Source organism: Hetaerina americana, unplaced genomic scaffold (assembly GCF_022747635.1).
Source record: "Hetaerina americana unplaced genomic scaffold, ioHetAmer1.1.p SCAF_92, whole genome shotgun sequence".
Lineage (NCBI taxonomy): Eukaryota > Metazoa > Arthropoda > Insecta > Odonata > Calopterygidae > Hetaerina > Hetaerina americana.
Genome location: NW_027287561.1, coordinates 625,064 through 650,000, shown reverse-complemented (window position 1 = coordinate 650,000; position 24,937 = coordinate 625,064). Strand labels below are relative to the sequence as shown.

Genomic DNA, 24,937 nt, shown 5'->3' with positions numbered 1-24,937 from the left:
ATGATCGCGTGTGTTCCTGCAGGGAAACATGTAATAGTGATGGGGGATTGGAATGCGACGGTAGGCGAAGGAAGAGATGGTGATGTGGTGGGGGACTACGGTTTAGGCACGAGGAATGACCGCGGGGAGAAAGCAGTTGAGTTCTGCAGGAGACAGGGGTTAGTCAACACCAACACTTGGTTTAGACACCACAAAAGACGCAGGTATACATGGAAAATGCCAGGTGACTCAGGAAGATATCAGCTAGATTATATCCTGGTTAGACACAGGTTTAGGAACAGTGTGATAAATTCCCACAGCTTCCCGGGGGCGGATGCGGACTCAGACCACAATTTAGTTGTTATGAAATGAAGCGTCCGTTGCAAGAAGATAAGGCAGGGGAGGGGAGTTAGAAAATCGAACGTAGAAGCATTAAATGGTTTGAAAAGGAAGGGGTATTAGGGACGTAAGGAGAGGAATTGCGCTAGGCAAAGAGGCTTTCACAAGGAGGAGGGAGTTGATGACAGGGACGTTGAGTAAGGATACTAAGAAAAGACTCGTAAAAACTTTAATATGGAGCGTAGCTATGTACGTCACGGAAACGTGGTCATTGAAGCAGGAGGATGGACGTAGACTGGAGGCTTTTGAAATGTGGGTGTGAAGAAGAATGGAGAAGGTGAAATGGACAGAGAAGAAAACAAATGAGGAAGTACTTGATATGGTGGGCGAAGAGAGGGGTTTTATGGGAGAAATCCTATGTAGGCAGGAAAAGTGGATGAAGGGGGTATTGACTGGCAGTGGGATGTTGAAGACTGTTTTAGAGGGGAGAATGTTGGGCAAACGAGGAAAGAGAAGGAACAGGATAGGAATGTTGGACGGGGTGAAGTGTAGAAGAAAGTACTCAGAGATGAAGAGGGACCTGATATAGAGTAGGATGATGGATTTTGAGTTTTGTTAGGAGTCACAAAGTATTTATTTGGTAGCTTTGTCCATCCAAAAACCTACCTTAACCGGTAGATTACCTAATAATAATAAATAATTTATTTATAATTCTTTTAGTTTTTTTCCCAGAGGAGGGTGATTTGGCCACCGAAAATTGGAAATTTCATGTGAGTTTCATTTGTGTGTTTCTCTGTTTTTTTGGCTGGCGCTATCTTATTTCTCCGTTTAAATTATCATGCACATCCATGAGACCTTTCCTCAAGATAATGTGTATATACAGTCAAACACAAAAACCTGCAAAATTGCGAACAGATATTAATTCTCAAGGATAGTATATATTAAGGGATAGGAAAATACATATGGTAAGAGACGAACATAGGAATGGTGGGGAAGGTGGAGTCGAGCAGATCACAAGCAAAAAGAAGATGCCTTGACCGGGAGTTGTACCACGGATCTGACTGTGATATGCCGGGGCGATGCTCTAAACACTTGAGCTGTTGAGGAATTGTAAATTATCCTGAAATCTGCTAGTCTAGGTGAGTCATGCAACCATACACATAAAATTTCACAAGTATTTTTTAATAAAAATTTAACACTAACCTTATGACTATCCACTAGAATATGTGCACGAAAAGTCACTACATCATCTAAAAGCACCTCTTCATTTCGGTAGAGTATTTGGAAAGTCTTACTCACTCCGGCGCCGTTCACAACACAGGCTGGAAAGACAAGTTCTTTCCCCACTGAAAAGAGAAACCCATATATTGGCCATGCTTCTCTCCGAATGCATCCCTACCCTTTAATCTGGTACTAATCGTTTGTTCTTATTACCATGTAAATAATTATAGAAATATTTAATGAATTCCGATAGTAATATTAAAATATATAATGACATATGTAAAATAGATCAATTTAGTTTGGCAAAGTCTTTGTTGAAAAGCTCTTTACGGTTTAAAACTGGTATCAATGAATACTCATATAAAAATTTGGCAAAAGTTTTCATGTGTCATGAATTACTTATTTTATGCCATGAGAGCTCCAAAAGACAAGAAGCGCTTGACTGCTTGGCGAAAAATGACTTCAAAAGTTCAAAAATAATTCAAAATTATGCAATTATCTTTCTTTTGAGTAAAGAGAAGTGCTTCTGCTACTCGACATTGAAATGTCCCAAAGTAGATGACCATCACCTATTTATTTATATAAATGTTAATCACTCGCAAAATGTCCAAAAGTTAATCATGCACCATTTGATGACTCTTCCCATATCTCCCTTTTATTCAGCTACATTGAAATTATACATCTTACTGCTGCTAGTCCAGAATTAGTCTCTAAATGTTTGCAATGTACATTGCCTTCTCATGTCTTATTTGCAATGGTATAGCAGTATGTAAGTGTCTCATACATATACTGTCATGAACAAGAATGAAATTACACAACATTTGTATGGATTTTTGGTGTGGTGGTCCTATGGATAAAGCTGTGGGCAATTGATCAAAAGTATCAACTTAATTTGGAGTGATGCCTTTGGACGCCCTGAGATTGAGCCAAGCTTCACGGGGACCCCCAAGGGACAAAGAAACTGGCCAACTTAATTCCTGATATGATCACCTTTCACACTATTAGCCCTAAAATTCTAAAGAAGAGATCACTGAAGTGCTTTGAAAATGGTTAATTCTAGATGATCCACAGATTCTACACAGGTGCGGCAAGATTGGTCATTAGTATGGGCAGACAGGAGAGAATTGCCCTTCCATTGTACGTAGATTAGTCATGTGTCATTAGGGATAAACTCCCTGGTGTCTGATATTTTAGGGGTCTTGAGAGACTTCCATCTACAAGGACTGTTCATAAAGAGTGATCATTAAATTTAATTAGCATTATTTATTAGGCAAGAATTTAGTTTTGTAATATATTGCTAGATCATTGTGAAATAGAGGGGAGACGCGATGGTTCACCGAAATATCACTTCCGTCAGGAGACAAATCTTCAGCCGAGTCCTATTGGATGCTGTAGAAGGTTTATGGGGAGTTTCGAAGAAGAATCAATGTTTGAAGAGGGCAGGCAATTATTGTCAAAGGAAGGTGGACATGGGGCTCCAGTCACTGCTCCCAGAGAAATCAACATTAACGGTGCTCCTGGCAGTGTGAAAAAAGTCATTAAATAACTTTGAGAAAACTAAGAGTATTTTGAAAATTTCATCGGGTGTCACCCAACCGTTGGTGATAGAAAAATTGCAATTAAGATGTATTTGTGCACGGAGGGTTCCAAGACTGCCCATATACAAACAACAGGATGCTTGAATGAAAGTCTGTTTTCAGTGGAAGTTCATATTTCAGAAATATGTTGTTTCTTTTCAAGGTTGTCACTGTGGATGAATAGCCATAAAATAATTTTGATCGTGAAAGCAAACAGCAGAATTATTTATGGGAATCTTTGACACCACCAATGCCAAAAAAAAGCCAAATTGATGGCTCCTCCTGGGAAAGGTAATTCTTTATTGTTTTTTGATGTTGCGGGAATGGTGTACCAGAGTGTCATACACGACTGTAAATGGAGCATACTATAGGGATGTAGTGAAAATTCTCGAAGACCACATCAGTCACAAAAGGCCACATTTCAAAGCGAAAGACTGTATGCTGCATGACTGCACACCAGAAATGTTTCGGCTCAGCATCTCACAAATATTAATGAAAAGTATGTTCCTTGTCCACCTAGGCAAATGGGACTTTTCCTGTTCCCAAGTGAGAAGAAACATTTCCATGGGAAGGCTTTTTCTACATCAGAAGAAAAAAATGGGGAATGACTGCTTTGAGGAAGACTATTAAAATACGCGGAACGTGTTTATATATGCTATTAAATAATACTCAGATAATTTTTTATTGAATTATCCAGCACTGTAGCACTTTTCAGACTCTTCTTTAAAAATTGATATCGCCCAATTTATTATTTTATTTCAAATCCATGGTACCTATCTGCATTCGCAATTTAAATTTTGAGTGTCTTCTCATCTTGATTGCACGTCATGATGATGGAAAGACAAGTGAAAGGCTAAGTACTATTTACCTTTTTGGCAGAAATTCTTCTTCAAGTGAAAAGAAAAGGCATTCGCCAGTAAAATTGTCCACACCGTGAAATCTTACAAAGTAAAGTTTTCAGAAGGGTTTAAAGGATTAGCATGTGGTAAATTTGCCTCCAAATGAAGGGGGTTGTGATTTAGTCAATTTAAAATGGGAAATTCACTGGGGGGTATAATAGAGGTGCTTGGTGATCGGAGTCAGTGAGAGGTGATGAATTTTTGAGTGATGCTGAACTCTTTGGAGGAATTAAAATACTTCTTTGAGGGAGATGTCACTAGGGAAATCAGGGTTATGAAAATGGATTTCTTATAACGTTGTGGGAATAACAGCCTATGCTCTGTAATAAAATTGGGTGCTCGTAAGATTATCCCGAGTAGCATGGACCGGGTGAAAAGTGAAGCAGTGGGAAAGTAGTGAGCTGCAGGAATTTTGCGGCAGTTACAATAGATAAGGGGATGTAGTCCATTCCAGCGGGAGCGGGAATTCTATATTTGAAATAGTGGGGCCATACTGGAGTACCCGGGGTCAAATTCCTGAGGATGCCCACCCCAGTCCTTCACCTAGGCTGCATGATTTTTCGTGTGCCAGATATTCTTGGAAAACTATTGGCAACACAGGGACTTATCTATGACACCGACTGTTAGGGTGATAACTCTGGTTTTTGGCTACAATAAATGCAAATGTGCAGACATAGTATGGTGGCACAGGCATGGAAAAATGTAGCCACCACAGTAGTGCCATAAATATTGCCCAACCTGACTGGAAGACTCTTTTACTTACATTGATTCCGAGCCAGATTAACCTCCACCTTGACAGGTAGTTTGGGGGATACTCTAAGTGCAGTCCGGACTTGGTAAAACCTGAAATAAAACAAATGAGCCGTCAATTCACAAATTAAGTTGAAGTTTCAAAGACATTCATGTAATAATTTCGAACAGGTTTTGGAGCATGTCATGGTTGAATAGAATTTATAGTAAAAAAATAAACTTTAAAATTAATTAAATTAGTAAATGATTTAATGCACCTAAAATATTGAGTTAATTAATGTGAATTCAATTAAACCTTCGTTGATATATAGTGTAAGTGACAGAGCGATCTAGAAGCTTTTCCTCCCCCCCCTCATCGAAAGATTATCCATAAAACAGAAGATAGTGCAGTAACGCTGCGGCGAGGGATACGAAGGGAAGCCCCATGCCCGTCTCCAACGACCACCAGGTGTCATCGGAGGATAACCCATCGGTATCTGCATCCCTTACCTCCGCCCGCTCCTGTGAGAGCACCTCCCAGAAGGAAGGCCTACCTCAGAGTGCGAAACGGGGATAGTTCTAGTGATAGGCAGGAGTAACGTCGGGCATGCGATTACGGGAGAGGGCAGACCTTTAGGGAGCGAGGCAGCGCCTGACTCACGCCGGGTGCGTTTCGAGTGACGGCATTTCCCCGGGATATGATGATACCCCAGGGATGAAAGCAAAAACCAGCATGGCCGACACACTGAAGACACGCGCTCCTCTCTCTCTTGTGTGTGTCTATCTCTTTGGGTTAAGTTCGACCCTTTTTGTGCTTTTTTCTGTCGATGTGGGTGTGAATTCATTTAGCAAATTTCCCCAGTTAAAAGTGGACCCTGTTCCCATCAGCTGTTTCAGCTACAGAAAATTTAGATTTTCCTGCTTCGCCTCGCGTAGTTTGTTGTCCATCAGCCTGCAGTACCCCGTCACCTCGCCGTCAAGGCCCCGTCGATCTGCCGGTCTCTCCCCGGCAACCCCGTCACCGAACCCCGGGAACGGTCTCATCCTGCTACTCCTTGTGATCCTCTCAGGTGATGTGACTGTTAACCCCGGCCCCTCCGGCTCTTCCTTGAGCATGTTTCACCAAAATGTCCGGAGCATAAACAACAAAATATCTACGTGCAACTCCCACGACCATGAGCTATCCAAATTTGATATTATAGCTCTCTCCGAGACTTTGCTGGCACCATCTTTTAGTGACAGTGAGCTGTTCTTCTCGCGCTCTCACTCAATTTATAGACGAGATCGCCTCTCTAGAGGAGGCAGAGTGTTACCCGCAATTAAATCGGTGTTTCTTTCGAAACGAAGAAAAGATCTAGAGACCAACTATGAAATCGTGTGGAGCGAATTATCATTGCCCAATGTGAAAGTCTCAAAGGCCAACAAACTATTCGTAGGCTGTTTTTACGGTCCTCCCGCAAGCGACTTGAGTGCACTTGAAAGTTACCTCGACTCTGTGTTTCGGGCCATAAATCTGGGACCTGTAATTCTTGTGGGTGATTTTAAGTTATCTATTCACTGGGAATCTCCCACGAACGGCCACTCACTCAATGCCAATGACAAATGTTTTATTGAACACTTTGTAAATGCGCTCCAAATCCCACAACACTGTCTCAAGAGCACCCGCGATACGGCAACCCTGGACTACCTGCTCTCGACCGCTGTGCCCGAGGCAATCACCCCCGGCAGAAACATTTTCGACTCCAACCACCAGTCAATTGATGCCCATTTCTTCTTCCGTGGCTCCTGGTAATCCCGCGGGGCTCCTCCCATTCCATCTAAGCCCTTTCTTGCCTGGTCGAAGGTTCACTGGAAGGACGTCAACCGCTCCTTCGACCTTATTCCCCGGAGCTCCCTTTCATCATTATCCCCTGAAGAAGGAGTGGACTTCTTTCACGCTGTCCTCGAGGCCGTCATAAAAGACTTTGTTCCTCTAGCTAAGCCCAAGCCGAATAAATTTCCCTCATGGTTTAAACAAGATACCATACATGTCCTGGGTAACAAAAATCGCGCTTGGTACCTCCATAAGGCCATCCCTAATGTGGAAACGCGCCGATCATTCGTTTATCTCCGAGTATTCCAAATTCCTCATTCGCCGTGACTATGAAAACTACGCACAGACCGTCACCTCTAATATTTCCTCTAGCCCCAAAAAATTCTGGCCCGTTATCAATCAGCGCCGTAATCGTCCTCAAATTCCCGAAGCACTCTCCTATGGCACCAAAAATCCGCGGGATCAGAGAGATCCAACCTCTTTCTAAAATTCTTTGCCGATTGCCTGCAGCCTGCTTCTAATCTGAGTATTACCTCTGTCCATTCCCTCCTTCCGAAAATTAACCATTCCCTATCCCACTTACAGACAGACTCCCGGGAAGTTTTTCAATACCTATGCAAAATACGCCCGCACCGCTCACCTGGCCCAGATGCTCTCAGCCCTAAATTTATTCGCAATTGCGCTTCATCCCTCTCACAACCCTTAGCCATCTTGTTTAATCGCTGTTTTTACCTAGGAACCTTCGCTTCTCAATGAAAATGTGCTAATATCATTCCGATACATGAAACAGGTCCCAAGAATGATGTTTCAAACTATCGCCCTATCTCATTGCTTCCAATCCTGTCTTCCGTTTGTGAACGTATTATTCTCAACAGGATTTATTATTTCACCTCTCCCTTTTTATCTTCTCAGCAGCATGGTTTCCTCCCAGGCAGATCATGCCTGACAAATCTCGCTGTCTTTCAGCACCACGCCTTCATGGCAATAGACCTGTCAAGTCAACTTGATGCAATCTACCTTGACTTCTCCAAGGCTTTCGACGCCCTGCATCATCAACTCCTCCTTCATAAACTCAGCCAACAGTTCGGCATTCATGGTATGTTCCTTAGCCTTCTTTCTAGCTTTTTAAACCACAGACCCCGGGGTGTGACACTCTCGGATGCTTCTTCCTCTTGGTCTCCTGTCACGTCTGGGGTTCCCCAGGGCAGTGTCCTTGGGCCATATCTTTTCAATTTATTCGTTAATGATCTTCCTTCCCGACTCCTTTCTTCCCAGGTCCATATCCTCCTCTATGCTGACGATTGCAAGATCTACAAGCAAATTTATAACACTTCTGACGGTATTCACCTTCAACTTGCCTTACATAAAATTTCCCTATGGTGTGATACCTGGAAGCGTAACTTAAACCCTGGAAAACGCAACATCATGACTCTTGCTCTGAAAAAAACCCTCATGTTCAACTACTCAATTAACTCAACTCCCTTTAATAGAGTAACAACCATGATAGACCTTGGCGTTTTAACTGACCATAAACTAAATTACTCCGAATATACACAGACTGTAAAAATTGAAGCAATGTCCCTATTATGCCCTCTTTACCGCTTCACAGAAATTAAAGATCCAATGGCACTCCATTCGTACTTCTCAACATTTTTCCTTCCCATCGTATCATATTGCTGCCCAATTTGGTCCACGTTATCCCCAACTAATCTTAAATCCCTCGATTGCATCTCTCACCTCTTTGCCAAAATAGTCAACCACCGAGTCCCACATTTCCGCAATTTGTCCTCAAATGCTGTTCTGTCTTCTTTATCCATTTCTAGTCCCAAAAACCGCAGACTTAAAGCTGACTTAAAACTCTTCCACAATACAATATTGATTGCCCTGAACTGCTCTCTCTCTCTTCAACTTCAGGATACCAACCCGATCCACCCGCACCCACTTCCTACTCCATCTCAGCCTATTCCTAGGATATCTCTCACCGAGCGCTAACCTTAATTTCGCCTCTCCTCCCTTCTAAATTCACTCCCTCACACTCTCCATACTTTTAATTTATCATGCAACAATTTCACCACCCAAGCTTTATCCCACCTTTCAATAAATTTAATTTTTCCCCGGTCCATGCTCGGTTCTCGTTGTTATTGTTATGCTGTTATTGTCTTTTGTCTTCTTTCATGTTTGTCATATTTTTCACTGTAAATTGGCGCTACTGCTGTATGTGAATAATGTTTTAAAGTAAATAAATATATCGGAGCCTCCTTCGTCGACCTTCAGCCGGCGATCCGATCGTGTAGGAATCGCTTGCAGGGGCACCACGTAGATACTTTTAGATATATGTAGATTATTTGTGATATATTTTGATCATGGGAAGCTTGTTAGATAAGACGCACCACCTGAATTTTTACAAAAAATGTCTAAACTGTATTTCTTTCGTAGTCAAAGTGAATAAAGTATCTCTTTTCGTATCAGAAATTATGGGAGACTTGAACTTCAAAATATGGTGTTTCCTGCGATATATGCAATTTAAGAAACTCACCTCAAAAGAAATTGCCTACACTTCAGGAGACAATATTCTATCTCCCCTCCCATTTTCATAGTGCCATTGCATTTGAACAACAGTTCAATTCCAGTTCATTTATCACTAATATTCACGTCGATCAAATACCACCATATTGGTGTCGGGAGCCGTCCTCATGCAAGGTTTGTTTATCCGCTGAGCTTCGTTTATCCATTCAGGCCGTGGCTATTGATTGGACCGGGGGTGAAGGATACGACGTGACCCACGGCTGCATTAGACACGGACCCTCCATCCTACCAAATAATGCCAAATAATTTGACGAGTAACTAGAAGTAAGAGGTCATCAAGTGATTAAGAGCACTGGGGCCCTGAATGGAGAGCCTGAGTTCGATTCCTGGGTACCCTCAGCTTCACCTGAGCTGTGTGATTTTTTGGGTAGTAAAACTTCCTGGAAAACCATGGTTGGCACAGGGAAGGGAGCTGGCCCCCTCGTTGAGGTTAGTACTGGATAAGCTCTACCCTCACCGACCTGAAGGCCGATTTGATAGGTGAGGGCAGCGTGAGGTGAGGGTTATAGTGGAATCCATCTCAAATGTGATTAGTAAGAAAGTAATAATCGAAGGACATGGTTCGGGTAACTTTGTTTAGAAGTACTCAAGTCATCAAAAAATAATCCATGGAGCGCTTGTTTTCCATGCCAAGTGTGTTGACTGATTCCAGTCGCTAGGAACGCGTATGTTGATGCCATGCCATGAGTTGGTTATACATTGGTGTCAACGTGGAAATTGCCGTGGGATCCAGAATCAATGTAAGGCGCTCAGATGTGCCCTTAGGAATGGAGTCCATGCGCTTTGGTCGTTAGCCCGGCTCCCTATCCACTGTGGATTCCAAGAATGAAGTGCAGGGAGTAAATTGCAGTCAGGATCAGATTAATCATGTGAGTTAATTAAATTTTTGAGCATGCAGAGGTGAGATACAGTAAGTTGTAAGTACCTGTAAGTTCATTACACTGCAATAGGTAAATTTAGCAACAGGACACCCCTTAGACAATATCAAAAAGGGAAAAGGCGTTGGTGTCGTAAATGAAAAATGCGGATACAATAATCGTGAAAATTAGATATCACGTGTTCTGAATTGAAATTATAGTTTCATAAAAGGTTTCTTGTCTTAGCGTCGAGGGGATCCATGACCGTTTACCATACTCAAATCTAGCACTTCACATACATACTTACACACAGGTACATACTTATTTATGGCACAAAATAATAGTTTTTTATATATGATTATTATTCATGATGAAATGAAGCCTACTGTTTGTGTTCCTTTTAAATGCTTCAATGCAGCAGCAATATCGTATAATCTGAAATAGGCTAAATACAGTTGTCTACAGAATTACTTTGGTTGTTTTACTCCCTGGAGTATCTGGAATTTCTGGGCAAATTTTGAAAAATATCGAGTCCAAATTGAGTGTTGTATAATTATTTGTCTGACTATTACCCAAACACTACACGCATTAATAAGTATTTGTATCAGAGCCGTGAATTTTAGTGAATCTTTGACTGCAAGATTTATTTTGAGCATTCTTAAGTCTATTCGACTCATTACTCAACATTTGATGTTAATATTTTTTATTTAATCGTCACTTGAAAGTTTATCCCTAATTTATGGAAATTACACGTAAATTATTAGCGATGTGTGCCAGAATTACAACTTGTGGCACTTTTGAATGCTTTGCGCCGATGCTAATGGCACGGTCCAGTGGCCGAAACACATGCCTTTAGAATTTTCTATGTTCAAAAGATTTGTTGAAGTCCAGGAATTTTCTACCTGAAATTTATGATATTCATATAATTCCAAACAAAAATATAAGAATGAGACCAAAGTACTGGCTCATTGCATATACCTTTGCATTAACTGTTGAGAGTGGGAATTAATAGAGAGGCATATATTTTGGGGTACATAAATCACTAAGTTCCAATCTTATCAAAGGGATTATGGTCATCAGATTTCTCAGCCATTCAATCTGTGAGTTTAGCATTGGTCCACAACAAACCATTCGTACCGAGGCGAATATGTTATAACTACCTGATAAAAATTATCTAAAATATCCTCCCGTGTAATATAAATGCAGAATATCGCGTGATTCTGTCCAAAAGAATAAATGGACTGCCTATTCTGTGCGTAGGAGAAGTGGAACAACAGAAAACTCATCAATGTTGAAAGGTCGATGTTACATATCCTATTCACTCCACTGTGTGAGTTGATGCTAGACCATGGCCGAATCCAGGACTCGGAGTGACCATCGCTCCTAGTCGACATCCGAGGGAGTTTGATGAATTAAACTCATTAGTTTGAATCAATATGTAGTACTTCAAGAAGTATTTACGGTGTAGATAGGGTTAAGGAGAAATGAGAGAATGCAGATTTGATGCACTGCAATAGGCAAGTATGGGGAACTGGATGTTCTTCAGAAGTGCTGCCTAATGCTGCTGTAATGAGAGGAGTATCGATATCAGCCGAATCATCTGACGTAGGCGAGGGAAGAGGAAAATGGTTTGAGAGGGGAATGGGGAGCACCGAGAAATTCTCGAATGACCGTAGTTGAAGAGACTTGCAAAATGAGGAACATTAAGTGTCTCGGACGAGAGGTCTTGGACGATATGAATCAATCAATGAAAGTATGGAACCAGAGGCGAAAGGAGTAAGCAAGGAGAGGGCAATGGGGAGGAAATAAGTGAAAGGGAGGAAGTCGCCGGAAATAATGTCGACTGTGGGTTTTTGACTCTGCCTATCCAAAAAAGGAATTGATTAAAAATCATCCGTGAATATTAAGTCGAGTCGGGAACCAGGGGTCATGAACACGGACCATGCAATTTTTACTTTTTCAAATTTATTTGAGGATCGTATCATTAAATTACCATTTTATGTGAATGTTTATAATGATTTCATACTCGGAAGTTTGTGGCACTGGCTTCAGCGGTGCTGTCTTTGAAACTAGGTTTTCGATAGTATGAAAGGTGTACATATGTATATGATAAACCTACAAATCTAGGTTTGGGCTTGATACTTGATTTGGTAGGAATCGATGAGTTATCGTATTTCTTGAAGTACTCTGCATTGTCGGGTTTCACCGCGTCGTTGTTTGATTCAGACAAGAGTTTCGCCGAAGTTGCATTCGGCGTCTTCAGGTCGAAGACGCCGAATCGGCATCTTCGACCTGAAGACGCCGAATGCAACTTCGGCGAAACTCTTGTCTGAATCAAACAACGACACGGTGAAACCCGACAATGTAGAGTACTTCAAACCACCGCCGCGAAAACCTACGCAGACATATCGTATTTCTTGTTTGCAAGCGCCACATTAGTTTTCTTTCCTTTGGCTAGATTTGAAACACCAATCTGATCACCCAATCAAATGCATAGCGGTGTGGGTTTCTTGCAACAACAATGGATGTATTTTCAATTCTAGAAGCCATTGGAGTGTGAGTCCATGCCACCGTTTCCCCGGGCTCCTCTTGTGACCCCACAATTACTCGCCCGCGCTCACTTGGAGGGCGAGGGTGTGGCGAAGGAGGGGCCGCAAAGGGTGTGAACGGGAGGATGAATGAGCCGTGGATGGGACTGGGAGGCGGGGCAAAGTGAGATGAGGGAGCGAATACATTGAGGATGGACCTCCTCTTCCTTGTAGCACATATTCTGGTCAATGGGAGTTTCCGTTGTGGTGCCTGTGGGGGAGAGGCACTTGAGATGGCATCGCTTTTCCTTCGTGTACGATCATTTAGGACTTGAAACGTCTAATTGATTTTTTCCCCAATACTCTCGTGTCACACTGTGTGAAACTGCCTGTTGAAGTCCCGAACGTGTTATCCAGCTCGCTGTGTGCCCTTCGCTTTTTGCGCTCTGCCAACATTTAGGCGTACCTAGTGGGCCATGATATAGTTAAAATTGCAGAGATATTGTGGTTCCCTCAGACCCTCGGCTGTAATAAGTTGAATTTTAACGGTCTTAATACATAGTAATTTCAATTTTCCAGCCTTAAACTCAATGAAAACTTGGTAATTTTAATTTTGAAATTCGGGTAAACCCGTATTGCACTGAACTTTAAAAATAAAAAAAATCTCGATGCATAAATATGTTGCAAACAGCGTACACGATGTAGCGGAAATATTTCAGAATCTCTTTTCTGATCGAGAGTAAGCATCCTCGCGTGTGACGTAAGGAAAAGTACATTCCCAAAGAGTGATAACAAATACAAGCGAAAAACCTGCGAGACTTCGTGATTTGATTCGCGAATTGGTCGAGTGATTTGAAACCTTTTCAAGTGCAAGAGGTCAATTCGTCGAAATCAAATATCACCCATTCCGATTAGCATACTACATTCTACCATTTACAAACTGAAAACAGTTAGTGGGATGGGAAGGAGAAAATTGGAAGAGTAGGAGGTGATTTCAAGGCGATGTTAAATCAAGTGTGTGATTTAATGAGGAGAAGGCGATTTGTTCTGGATTTGATTTGAATTGTTTGAGGAGAGAATGGTAAGATGAGGATGCAAAGAGATGAGGAGGATCGAGATGAGTCGAGAAGGAGAGTATTGAAAGAGTAGAAACTGAAAGACGGAGGCTTTGGCGATGGCATATGGAAGAGGTAATTGAAGCAGGGGATTTGTTGTGAAGTTGACGCTTTCTTGAGGGGTGGCGATGGTTAGCGAAAGGGAGAATAGGAGGAGAAAGAGGTGACGAGAAGTGGAAGAGGGTTTGGGAGAGAGGAGGAGGAGGAGATGCTGTGAGGTGATGGCTGTGAGGCATGGGAATAAGGAATGGGGAGGGGGTGATGCGCTTAGATTCAGGTAAATGATTGGGGTGGAGGCGTGGGGATGAGCTGCAGGGGAATCGTTGAGGAGAGGGCATTGCGATGAGGGGGAGGACATGGTGAGGAGGATTTGATACGGTGAGTAGCTGGAGATTTGTTTGTGGAGTTAGCATTTGGTCGAAGAGTTGGTGGTGGTTTCAGTAGAAGCGAAAGAGAGAACACAGCCACGTGAGGAGGAGATGATGAGGGAGTGGTGCATTGATTTGAGGCGAATAACTGGAGACGATGTGATTGGATGAGGAATAGGAGGCGATAAGAGTTGTCTTGCTCTGAGGAGTTTATGGACTCTTGAATAATCCCAGCGGTCAGCCACTATTGTCATGTTGTATTTACAATAAATCCCATCTAGTTATCACCTGTGCAAAATTGTATGCATGGTGTCTGTGTACGTAGTTATTTCCTGTGAAGACAACAACCCGCAATGTAAAAAGCTTGAGGAGGATATTTGATGTTTTTAAAATATGAATGTAAGCAAAATAATTTGTATTCCAAGATATTCCAAATAATGCCGTCAAAGCAAATATTTCCAATTCAAAGTGATGATGAACCGACACCAACCTGGGACTGCGTTCATTCAATTTGCAGTGGAGGTGGACATTTTTCATTTTTATATGAATGATAAAATTGTAGTTTTCATCTTGTTTATATTAAAGAGACAATCTATGGAATACCAGTGTATCAGTCAAAGTGTATTCTAAAATTCTATTGTGTCTAAATACATGATTATTAACTGTTCTATTGTTCTGATCACCGCTTTCTTTATTCTTTGTTTGAGATATTTCCATCTTTTTCCTTCTTTTCTAGTCCATTTATATAACCTCGGTATTTTTTAACTGCCTCTAGGAACATCTTCCTTTCCCTAGTTCCAGTCCAGTTTAGAGTCCCAGTTTAGACTTCTATGGACGAGGGCTGTCCAGAAAGAAACCTCCGTTTTCATGCAGTGGTGGGATCCGAATAGCCGCCGTATTGACACACACACAGTAGGTCAGTACGCCTCGAGCTGCGGTGGTTGGAAGGTCGTATTGCCGCTTGTCGTGTGTTTACAGTAGCGAGTCAAAATGAACAACACAATTGAAATTCCCGCCAAATGGTCTGTCCAGAAAGTGCCCTCCGTTATACAAGATACGTATTAGCCTAACTTTTCAGTCATGTTTCCGTGCAACAGAGTCCTAGTAATCTGCGGAAAACTTTCTAAAGATTTCAGTTATCGCAAAACGATTTTCACGAACTTTTTCATCAATTTTCAAGTGCAGTTCATTGCTCACCACGGGCCATTATGGAAATTTGGAGATTCACTCTTAAACGAACGACTACACTGACGCACAATTCTTGTCACTCATCAAATATGGCCCGTACAGAGCAATAATTTTCCGATGAATTTTAGAAGTTTTGAATTTTTTTTATCAGTAAAAACCTTATCACGGAACGAACTTCAAATTCGGCGGGAACTTCAGTTGCATTGTTCATTTTGACTCGCTATTGTAAACAAACAACAAGCGACGCGACCTTCCAAACAATGCAACTCAAGGCGTACTGACCTACTGTGTGCGTCAATACAGTGGCCATTCGGATCCGACCACTAATCCTTACGCTAATACACGAAAACGGAGGTTACTCTCTGGATTAAATTCGTACATTCTGTTTCCTTAATCTACCTTCCCATTTTCTAAAATTTAATGTGAACTTCATAAGCCCTAAAAAGCTACTTTGTTAATAGTCCATTGTAATAAGCGTGATGCTGTTTTTGGACTAAATAAAGGAAATAAAATATCTGAATATACCTTAATCTGCAAAACTATGTGAGTTGATGACACTCTTTCAAAATCGATGCCTAAAATATGATTAACTGATATCTTCCTTTGTCTGCAGGCAATTTAATGTTCAACTACTACCTTGATCAAAAAGTTCCCGGAATAACCACCGTGTGGCGCTCCCATCGTTCCGATTTGAGTTCTGTTTTTTTTGTTAAATTGGTACATCTGTTGTTGATATTCCCTTTAAATCTTAGTGTCATAACTTGACATTTGCAAAAGTTACGTAGCCAAGAGTACATCTATCTCTGTGTGTGTTGGCGATTTTTTACAATTGCAGAAATGGATTTAAATTTGCAACAACGAACTTGTATTAAATTTTGCGTAAAAAACGGATTTAGTGGCGCACGGACGTTGGAAATGTTGGAAAAGTGTTTCGGCAACGATTCTCTAAAAAAAACGGTCGTTTACCAGTGGCACGAGCGGTTCAGAAGTGGTCGTGAGTCAATCGAAGATGATGAACGCAGTGGCAGACCATCGACATCGAAAGTCGGTGAAAAAATTGATAAAGTAAAAGAAATGTTGGTCAATAACCGCAAATTAACCATCAGAGAAATAGCGGAGGACTTGAACATTGCCTATGGATCCGCCCAAGACATTGTGGTTAATGATTTGGGTTTCCGTCGTGTAGCAGCAAAGTTAAAGTGCCAAAAGACCTCAATTTCATGCAAAAAAGAGACCGTGTTGACGTCGCAAAAGACATGATTTGCGAGGCTGAATCCGATCCCACATTCATCAAAAGGATCATTACTGGAGACGAGACGTGGGTTTATGAGTACGACACGCAATCCAGACATCAGGCAAGTGAATGGCGTTCACCAAATGAGCCGAGACCAAAAAAACCACGTCGTTTTCAGTCAAAAAAGAAGGCAATGCTGACGGTTTTCATGGATTACAACGGTGTAGTGCATCATGAATTTTTGCCAGAAGGCCAGACAGTAAACAAAGAGTATTATTTGGGCGTTATGAGACGTTTGCGTGAAGCAATTCGCCGAAAGAGACCAGAAATGTGGGCAGAAAACTCGTGGATTTTGAACCATGATAACGCACCGTCGCACAGTGCTATCATTATTCGTAATTTTTTGACGAAAAATGCAACAAATACCATCCAACAGCCACCGAATTCACCTGATTTGGCTCCCTGTGACTTCTTTCTGTTCAATCGAGTTAAAAAACCATTACGGGGAACGCGTTTTAGCAGCCGAGAGGAAGTAATGGAAAAATCGCAGGAAGCACTGATGGACATACCGAAAACCGAATATAAAAAATGTTTCGAGGATTGGATCAAGCGCTGGCATAAGTGTGTTGCAGTCGATGGGGATTACTTTGAAGGGGACAATATAGATTTAGATGAATAAACTTGTATTTTTAATTTTCTGAATACATTCCGGGAACTTTTTGATCAAGGTAGTTTGCCTACCATAATAGATTTGTCCCTGTTCACCATAGTATTCAACCCAAAGGTTGGTTTGATGGGTGAAGGTAAACCTCACCTATTACTAAACTCTATATGGCATGGGCAGTTCTCACATCCTAAGGTCTTATTTTTAACACCGTGGGAATTTAATATGAGAGTAAGTCAGGAGGGTAGGGGGACCAATTCCTTTTCCTGTGCCACCGGTGGTTTCCCAGGATGATCTGGTACCCGAAAAATCAAACAGCTTGGATAAGGCTGTCGCTGCCCAGAGATGTCACCCAGAATCGAACCTGGATTCTCCGGTAATTCACCCAGCGCTATACCTACTGGACTACCATGTACAAGTAGCTTCTTGTTTGTACTATTTCCCAATTAACAATGATTACAACCAGGGTGTTGACTTAGCTCCATCAATTGATGGGGCTGTCAAATTGTGCTGGCAATACAGTGAGAGGATTCTGATGATAAGTTTGAGGGAGAGCCTACAGACACAGTCCATAGTGCAGATGCGTACGCCAACATCCAGTCATTCAGAAGAGGAAATAGAAGAAGTATACAAACAACTAGAAAAAGTTATAGGAGCGGCAAAAGGGAAGGAGAACCAAATCGTGATGGGAGACTGGAATGCTGTGGTTGGAGAGGGCCGGGAGGGAAGGAGCGTGGGACAATATGGATGGGGAAAGCGGAACCCCACGGGATCAAGACTGATAGAATTCTGCAAGGAGAAGAACATGATCGGGACAAACACACTCTTCGAGCAACATCGGAGCGGAAGATGCATCTGGAAGATACGAAATTGACTACATCCTCATGAGAACGAGATACAGAAACCAAGTTAAGCAATGCAAGAGCTACCCCGGCGCAGATATAAATGGCGACCACAATCTGGTGGTCATGAACAGCCAACTGCGATACAAGAAAATTAAGAAAGTGGCACAGGAACCGAAACAGAACACAAAAATGCTGGAGGAAAAGCAGGCAAGAGAAAAGCTCACCACGACCATTGACGGAAAAATAGAAGGAATAAAAGCGACTAGCATTGAAGGACGATGGAAGGATATGAAGATTATCATCGCCGAAGTAGCAGATGAACAACGCGTGAGTAAGACGGTGCCAATCAAACGGCCATGGATAACAGCTCAAATAAGATACCTCATAGAGGAAAGAAGAAAATACAAGAATCCAGGAAATGAAGCTGAGGAAGTTGCAGAACCAAATCATACGAGAGCGCAAGAAGGCCAAGGAAGAGTGGATAGAAAGCTGCTGCGAGGAAATAAATGACAATATAAGGAAGGGAAACATTGAAACTTCTTGTAAACTGGTGAAGACACAATACGGAGTAAGAAAAATAAAATCCCACGATGTCCGAGATGCTAATGGAAATATACAATACTTAATTGAAGACGAAAGCATGATAGAGAAAGGTGAACACGGCCCGGAGATACTGAGAAGTGAATCTGACCGAGCCTTGGAAGACCTGAAGAACAACAAGTCACCTGGAGTTGATAAAATAAACGGAGAAATTACGAAAGTACTCAGGGCCAATGCAAAGGGTAACCTATTTGAAATAATGAAAGATGTCTACGACAGTGGAAGATTACCTGAAGACTTCGAGAAGAGTGTAATGACTGCAATACCAAAGAAACCTAGAACAGATAAATGCGAAGAACCCAGAACATTGATCCTGACTTCTCACGCATCGAAAATACTTGCTCGAATGATCAGCTGACGAATAGAAGGAAAGCCTCTCAGAAAACCAATTTGGATTCAGGAAAAACGGAGGAGCAAGAGAGGCAATACTCAGTTTGAGGGTACTGGCCAAAAAATTGATCCATGTAAACAAGCCATTATATGTGGCATTCATGAACTTGGAGAAGGCCTTTGACAACGTCGAATGGAACAAAATGTTCAAGATACTAGAAGCGCTTGAAATCGACTACTACGATAGAAGAATAATACATCACCTCTACGAGATTCAGGCAACAACCATGCAAATGAAAAACGGAAGTAAAATAGAAGCCAAAATAAACAAGGGAGTTCGACAAGGATGCAACCTCTCGCCAGCATTATTCAATGTATATCTAAAAGAGGCACTAAAGGAAGCACAAGAATTGAGCATCAGAGGAGTCAAGGTGAATGGCGAAGAAATTAACATGCTGCAGTTCGCAGACGACATTGTGTTAATAGCAGAGGCGCTAGAGGACCTGCAAGCAAACCTGAATACTATGGACCAAGTACTGGGGGAATATAATATGAGCATCGACAAGAAGAAAATGAAAATCCTTGTGTGTGGAAGAGAGAAGCTGAATGCAGATATGGCAATTCGATGGGTGAAACTGGAACAATAGGAATCCTACATCTACCTGGGCAGCAGTATAACATGGGATGGAAGAAGCTCGGCCGACATCAATTAAAGAATAGCCCAAACAAATAAGGCGTTCATTGAGAAGAGGCAACTACTATGTTCAAAGAACATAACATTGCAAACGAGGCAGCAGTTCGTCAAAACGTTTGTGTGGAGCATGGCACTCAAGAATATATAGACGCATTTGAAACATTGTGCTGGAGTAGAATGCTGAAGATTAAATGGACAGACAAAGTGAGGAACGATGGATTATATAGAAGAGCGGAAGAGGAAAGGACCATATGGAGAATTCGACGGCAAAGAAGATCTAGATGAAGTGGACATACCTTGAGGAACAATGCGTTAGTTATAAACATAATAGAAGGAAAGATCCCGCAAGGAAGGCCAAGATACAAGTACATATGGCAAATTAAGAAGGACGTAAAACATGGAACCTATCAGAGGGTAAGGGAATTAACACTAAATAAGGAAGAATGGAGGGCTGCAGTAAACCAATCTTGGGATTGAAATGCTGATGATCATGAGTATTCTTGATTTGTGAGCAACAAACATACCCGAAAATATTTCAGATACAGTAGCTAATAGAGCAATTAGCGGCCGCAGAGCAGCAAATACCAAGTTTTCCAATTATAGGGTCAGAAATAAGAAGCTCATCAGTAAAGTTAACTTGTTTAAAAACAGGGACTATAATAGCTTAAACTTCGTGTTGCAGAGTTCATTTGTACATTTTAAGGTAGATAGTAAACATTGAAATAGTGAGGTTACGTGGATATTACTTCCATGATATCACGCATTCAGCAGTATACTGGTTCATTTAAAGCAAATTTAGAAAACATAACTCGTAAGTTAATAAAGCATTAAGACTTCATACGCCATGCCACTTCATGATTAAAATACTGTAAAAAATTTTTTCTTACGATTATAGGCTAACTCGGGCGAATGTCAATAAGAACGGGCGAATTTCGTGTTTAAACATAAGTCCTTATAAAAAAGAATCTATGCACAGGTATGTTATATGCCTCCGGAGTACAGAGCTATTCCAATGCTAGAGCTAGGCAAGCAAATCAAACGTTTCTCAATCCAAAATTGAAATCGAGACAAAATAATTGGTAGACAAAATGATATTTACATATTCCAACAATTGATTAAACCGTGATGCTTATATTTTCTTAATAAGGAACGTTTTGAAAGGAAAATAATCCCAGCATTAACTATTATTATAGTTTAGTGGTGTATCGTTGAAGGTAGGTTATAGGTAGACGGAAACTCAACATCCCTCCCATTTCTTAACCTCGCAAAACCCGAAACCCCACAATACCATATACACTCTCTTTTTTTCGCATTCTTCTTTCCTCCCGTCATACATCCAATATCAACATATTTATTAAGCAATTTAATCCTCATTCGCAATGTAATACTTTATCACATTTAAGAATAAGAGCTGTCACCCCACACATAAATTACTCGATAGACATGACATAAGATTCTTACTGACGCATATCAAAATGGCATGCATCTTGTCAGCCTGTTTTTCATTCGGTGGGAAGTGAATGTGGGCGTCATCGCTTCAATTCCTGCATTGCGGGGGACGTCAACGTTTGGTGAGACACGAGTGAGTGAATTCCACCGTGGGATTCGACGTGATCCGCAACGTCCATCCACCAAGGCGCGATGCAAGATACCTGGCGCGTCGACGCGTTAATGGTGCTCGAACCTAATGCCTACGAATGGCGGCCGATAAAAGGAAAGCTAGATCAGGGAATGCGGGCTCATTTAAAATTGCAGAGAGGACCCTCACGCAAAATGCACCTATGCAGCTTGGTGTGGTCGTTGCCAACCTTTTAGAGTGAAATCTCCCAATTTATGACATTTCACTTGAAAACGTGTCATGGAAAAAACAGAATGGGCCGAAAACAAGGCTTGCAAGCCGTACTTTTTTTGAATTTTCCTCTCTCGCAGATTTAGATTTTGGAGGAAAAACAGGAAAGAAGTGATATGGCGGAGGCTTGGTCCCTTTTATTTTGCGGAAAACTCGGAACGCAGGGCGTTCGCCTTTTCCCCACTCATTACGCTTCCATAAGAAGGGCGACCGCTGTTTATCCTCGAGTGCTTGCTTGTTAGCCCTCGCACAAAAAAACGCCCTTTAGGTGGGTTATATGTTGGGGAACGAGGAAAGAATTCCATCGAGTCGCATGGAGGCGAAGAAGGATCTTGGCCAAAGGTGACCTAAGAACCTTTTTTTTCCACGCTGAAGAAAGCGAGCGCCACGCTGTCGCCGCTGTCTTCGTGTACCGTTTGGCCCGTCAACTAGTTTTCATTATACGTTCTGAGGGTGCAATTACTATATGTTTTTTTGCCTGCGCAAACTGCGGGGCACACCGCTGAAAATCCTGCTTCGAGAATTAGTGGCAAACAAGAAGGCATTGCATCGATAAGCTTGGTGAATTTTTCCACCGTTAATTCCCACAAATTGAAGAATCGGAAGAGATCACAGATAAAGGAAAATATTTATTGAAATATCAGCATTAGGAATACGAATTTTGATGTACTAATCTAAATCAACGGTAGTCCCATGTTAACAGCTGGCAAATATCTTTAATAATGTACATAGCTGGATATATGAGACGATTGCGTCACTGGAGGTTTACTTTGATGAGTGCCTTTCCTGTGGCGATTTTCATCGATCTCAGAGCATTCCAAGCCAGAGATTTCGGGGGTGCATGAGTCATTCGAGTTCATCTATTTGTGCGTTGACGCCACTCAAGAATACTATCTCTTCAAGATTTAAATATTCTTCAGCCGACCGCCCGACGTTGATTGTCTTTTTCACTTGGTCCAGATCCAGAAAATGCCTTATTTTATTGGATTTTTTACGATGAAACCTTTAACATGATTGAAAACATCCAAATTCGATGAAGAAACCCACTCAGGTGGGAATAGAACACCCGACCTCGGTTGGCAGGCGAGGGCGTCAACTCACTTCCACCTGGGCCGGAAAATTATCAATCAAGCAATTACACAAAAACTGAGTAATGTTGCTCTTTGATAAAAACTGATGAAACCCAAAATGTTAATACTTAAAAATAATTCAGCATAAGTTTTTATCATTCCGATCGTCTCCATAAGGGTTTCGTAACTAGAATTTCCCGCGTGGTTAACCCCACACTCGAAATCTTCACCAGTGCTACGTAGAGCAGTGGCAATTAATACCAATCTCCCATTTGCGAGCTTCCTCCTCTACATCGTTGTCCCGGCTGGTGGACACCTGCCCCACGTCTCTTCGGGAGCTCGTGGCGCATCGTGCAGACGAGTGCCGCGAGGCTTTGAACTGGATGTAGTAATGAAGACGCGGTTTTCCAGAAAGAAAAAGGCTAAGCTAATCATTAAAATAGGAGGGCAAAAACTAGAGCAGACGTAACAGGTTACGTATCTCGGAAGTGTTTCGGACCAAAATGATCAAAGTAGCAGGGATATAAGGAGAAGGTTTGCATTAGACAAAGAGGCTTGCACAAGGAGGAGGGAGTTGATGGCAGGGACGTTGAGTGAGGATGTTGAGGAGAGGTTCGTTGAAATTAAGATATTAAGCGTAGTTATGTGCTTCGCGGAAACATGGTCATTGAATAAGGACCAAAGGCGTAGATTGGAGGATTTTAAAATTGGGTGTGGAGAAGGTGAAATGTACTGAAAGGACAGCAAATGAGTAAGTGCTTAGTATGGGGGCGAGATGAGGGGATTGTTGGGAGAAATCATAAGGAGGCAGGAAAAATGGATGGAGAGCTTTTTGATTGGCAATGAAATGTTGAAGACTGTACTTGAAGGGAGAATGTTGGGTGAGCGAGGAAGGGACAGGAATAGGGGAAAGTGTTGTACCGGATGAGGGGAGGAAGGAATTATACGGAGATGAAGAGGGGCTTGCTGTAGAGTAAGAATTTTGGCGTTGTTTTGGTTGGAGAAACAAGAGAAATATTTGGTAGTTGTGCCCATTCAAAAACGTACCTTAACCGGTAGATTACCTAAAAGAATGTAAGAATTTATTGGAAAGATGTACGTAGACGCAGGCAGGGCGAATGAGGAAGGAGAGGAAAATACTTTATTGATAAAATAATTCCTAACCCTCTAAGTTGATGGAATTCTTAGAGCATTGTGATATCTTTATAATAAAGCCTGAGTATTGATCTGTTTATGCATTTCCAAAATTTCCAAAACAAAACTGAGAGAAAATTCGATGAAAGAGGTGAATTTGTAAGCAGAATCGTGAAAAAGCAACTGTAAAATACCTTAATGTTACGTTATCTTAAGGCTACGATTAAAATACACATTGAGCGAGTTAGAAAAGAAGGGTAGGCGGTTGTTTATGAAGTAAGTGGTGGGGAAAGAAAAAGAATTGGTGAAGAGAGTGAGTGGGCCAGTGAAATTATGTGGGTTGAATGTCGCGAAAGGCGATGGAGGGGAATCGTGTGAAGGAACAAGAAGAAGGGAAAGGGAATGGCTGGAGGAACACGAGACTTCCTTGGGTGAAAAATCGAGAAATATCTAGCAAAGACGGCGAAGGAGAGGAATGGAGATTGCAGATGGACTGAGATCAATTTAACATAAGAAAAATTGCAGGAGGTTTATAATGAGCGGGGCTACCTGCTCATTGAACACGGCGAGGGAAAGGACAAGGCACGCCGTTGCCAAATATTCCGAAGCTAAAAAGAAGTCTTTCCTCTACTTTTATTTTATCTTTTTCAGTTAGGATATACGTATTTTGGATTTGGAAGCGCTTCGAATTGATCTGAAAATGCCCGATACTGTAACGTGTTCAACAAGGTCTAATTTTTGAAAATATATCAATTCAAGCATTTGCCAGTGACTATGACATTCACGTATGTTAAATACTTAAAAAGATAAACCAAACTACTTAATGTCCTTCGAAAATCGATTTTTAGGGTAGATTTCGAGCACTGAGATATATGTTAACTATATCCAGGAATTATAATTACGTTGTCTTTCTAGGAATCCAAAGCTACGCGCCCAACTTGGTTCTTAAAAGTGTCAATTTGACTATTGAAGCAGTGGGCAATTTCTCCCCTAGTTTCCTTCTCGAGAAGAAACCGGTTAAATCTGAGGGATGCCTAATAGGAAATTAGAGTAAATAAAACAGTTTCTGGCGTCAATTGGTGGAAATTCTTCATATTGAACTTAAAATTAAACCTCTTATTCAAGAAGTTCTCTCGGGTTTCCCACCGGGTCAGGTTGCAGTACATCGACGTTTCGAAGGCTGACTCTGCCATCGTCATCAGGGTGAAGTGAAGCCTTCACCCTGAAGACGATGGCAGAGTCAGCCTTCGAAACGTCGGTGTACTGCAACCTGACCCGGTGGGAAACCCGAGAGAACTTCTTGAATACCATACGCCGG

General features: G+C 41.7%; 1 protein-coding gene across 1 annotated transcript in view; it reads right to left on the bottom strand.

Moving 5' to 3' along the window:
- LOC139699830 (protein FAM135A) overlaps positions 1-24,937 on the bottom strand; it is a 161,173-nt gene that overhangs the window by 51,902 nt on the left and 84,334 nt on the right. Inside the window, exons 3-4 of the mRNA XM_071598264.1 lie at positions 4,779-4,858; positions 1,522-1,664 (exon numbers count right to left, since the gene is read on the bottom strand). Coding sequence (XP_071454365.1) covers positions 1,522-1,664; positions 4,779-4,858 — 223 coding nt within the window. The remainder of the gene's footprint in view (positions 1-1,521; positions 1,665-4,778; positions 4,859-24,937) is intronic.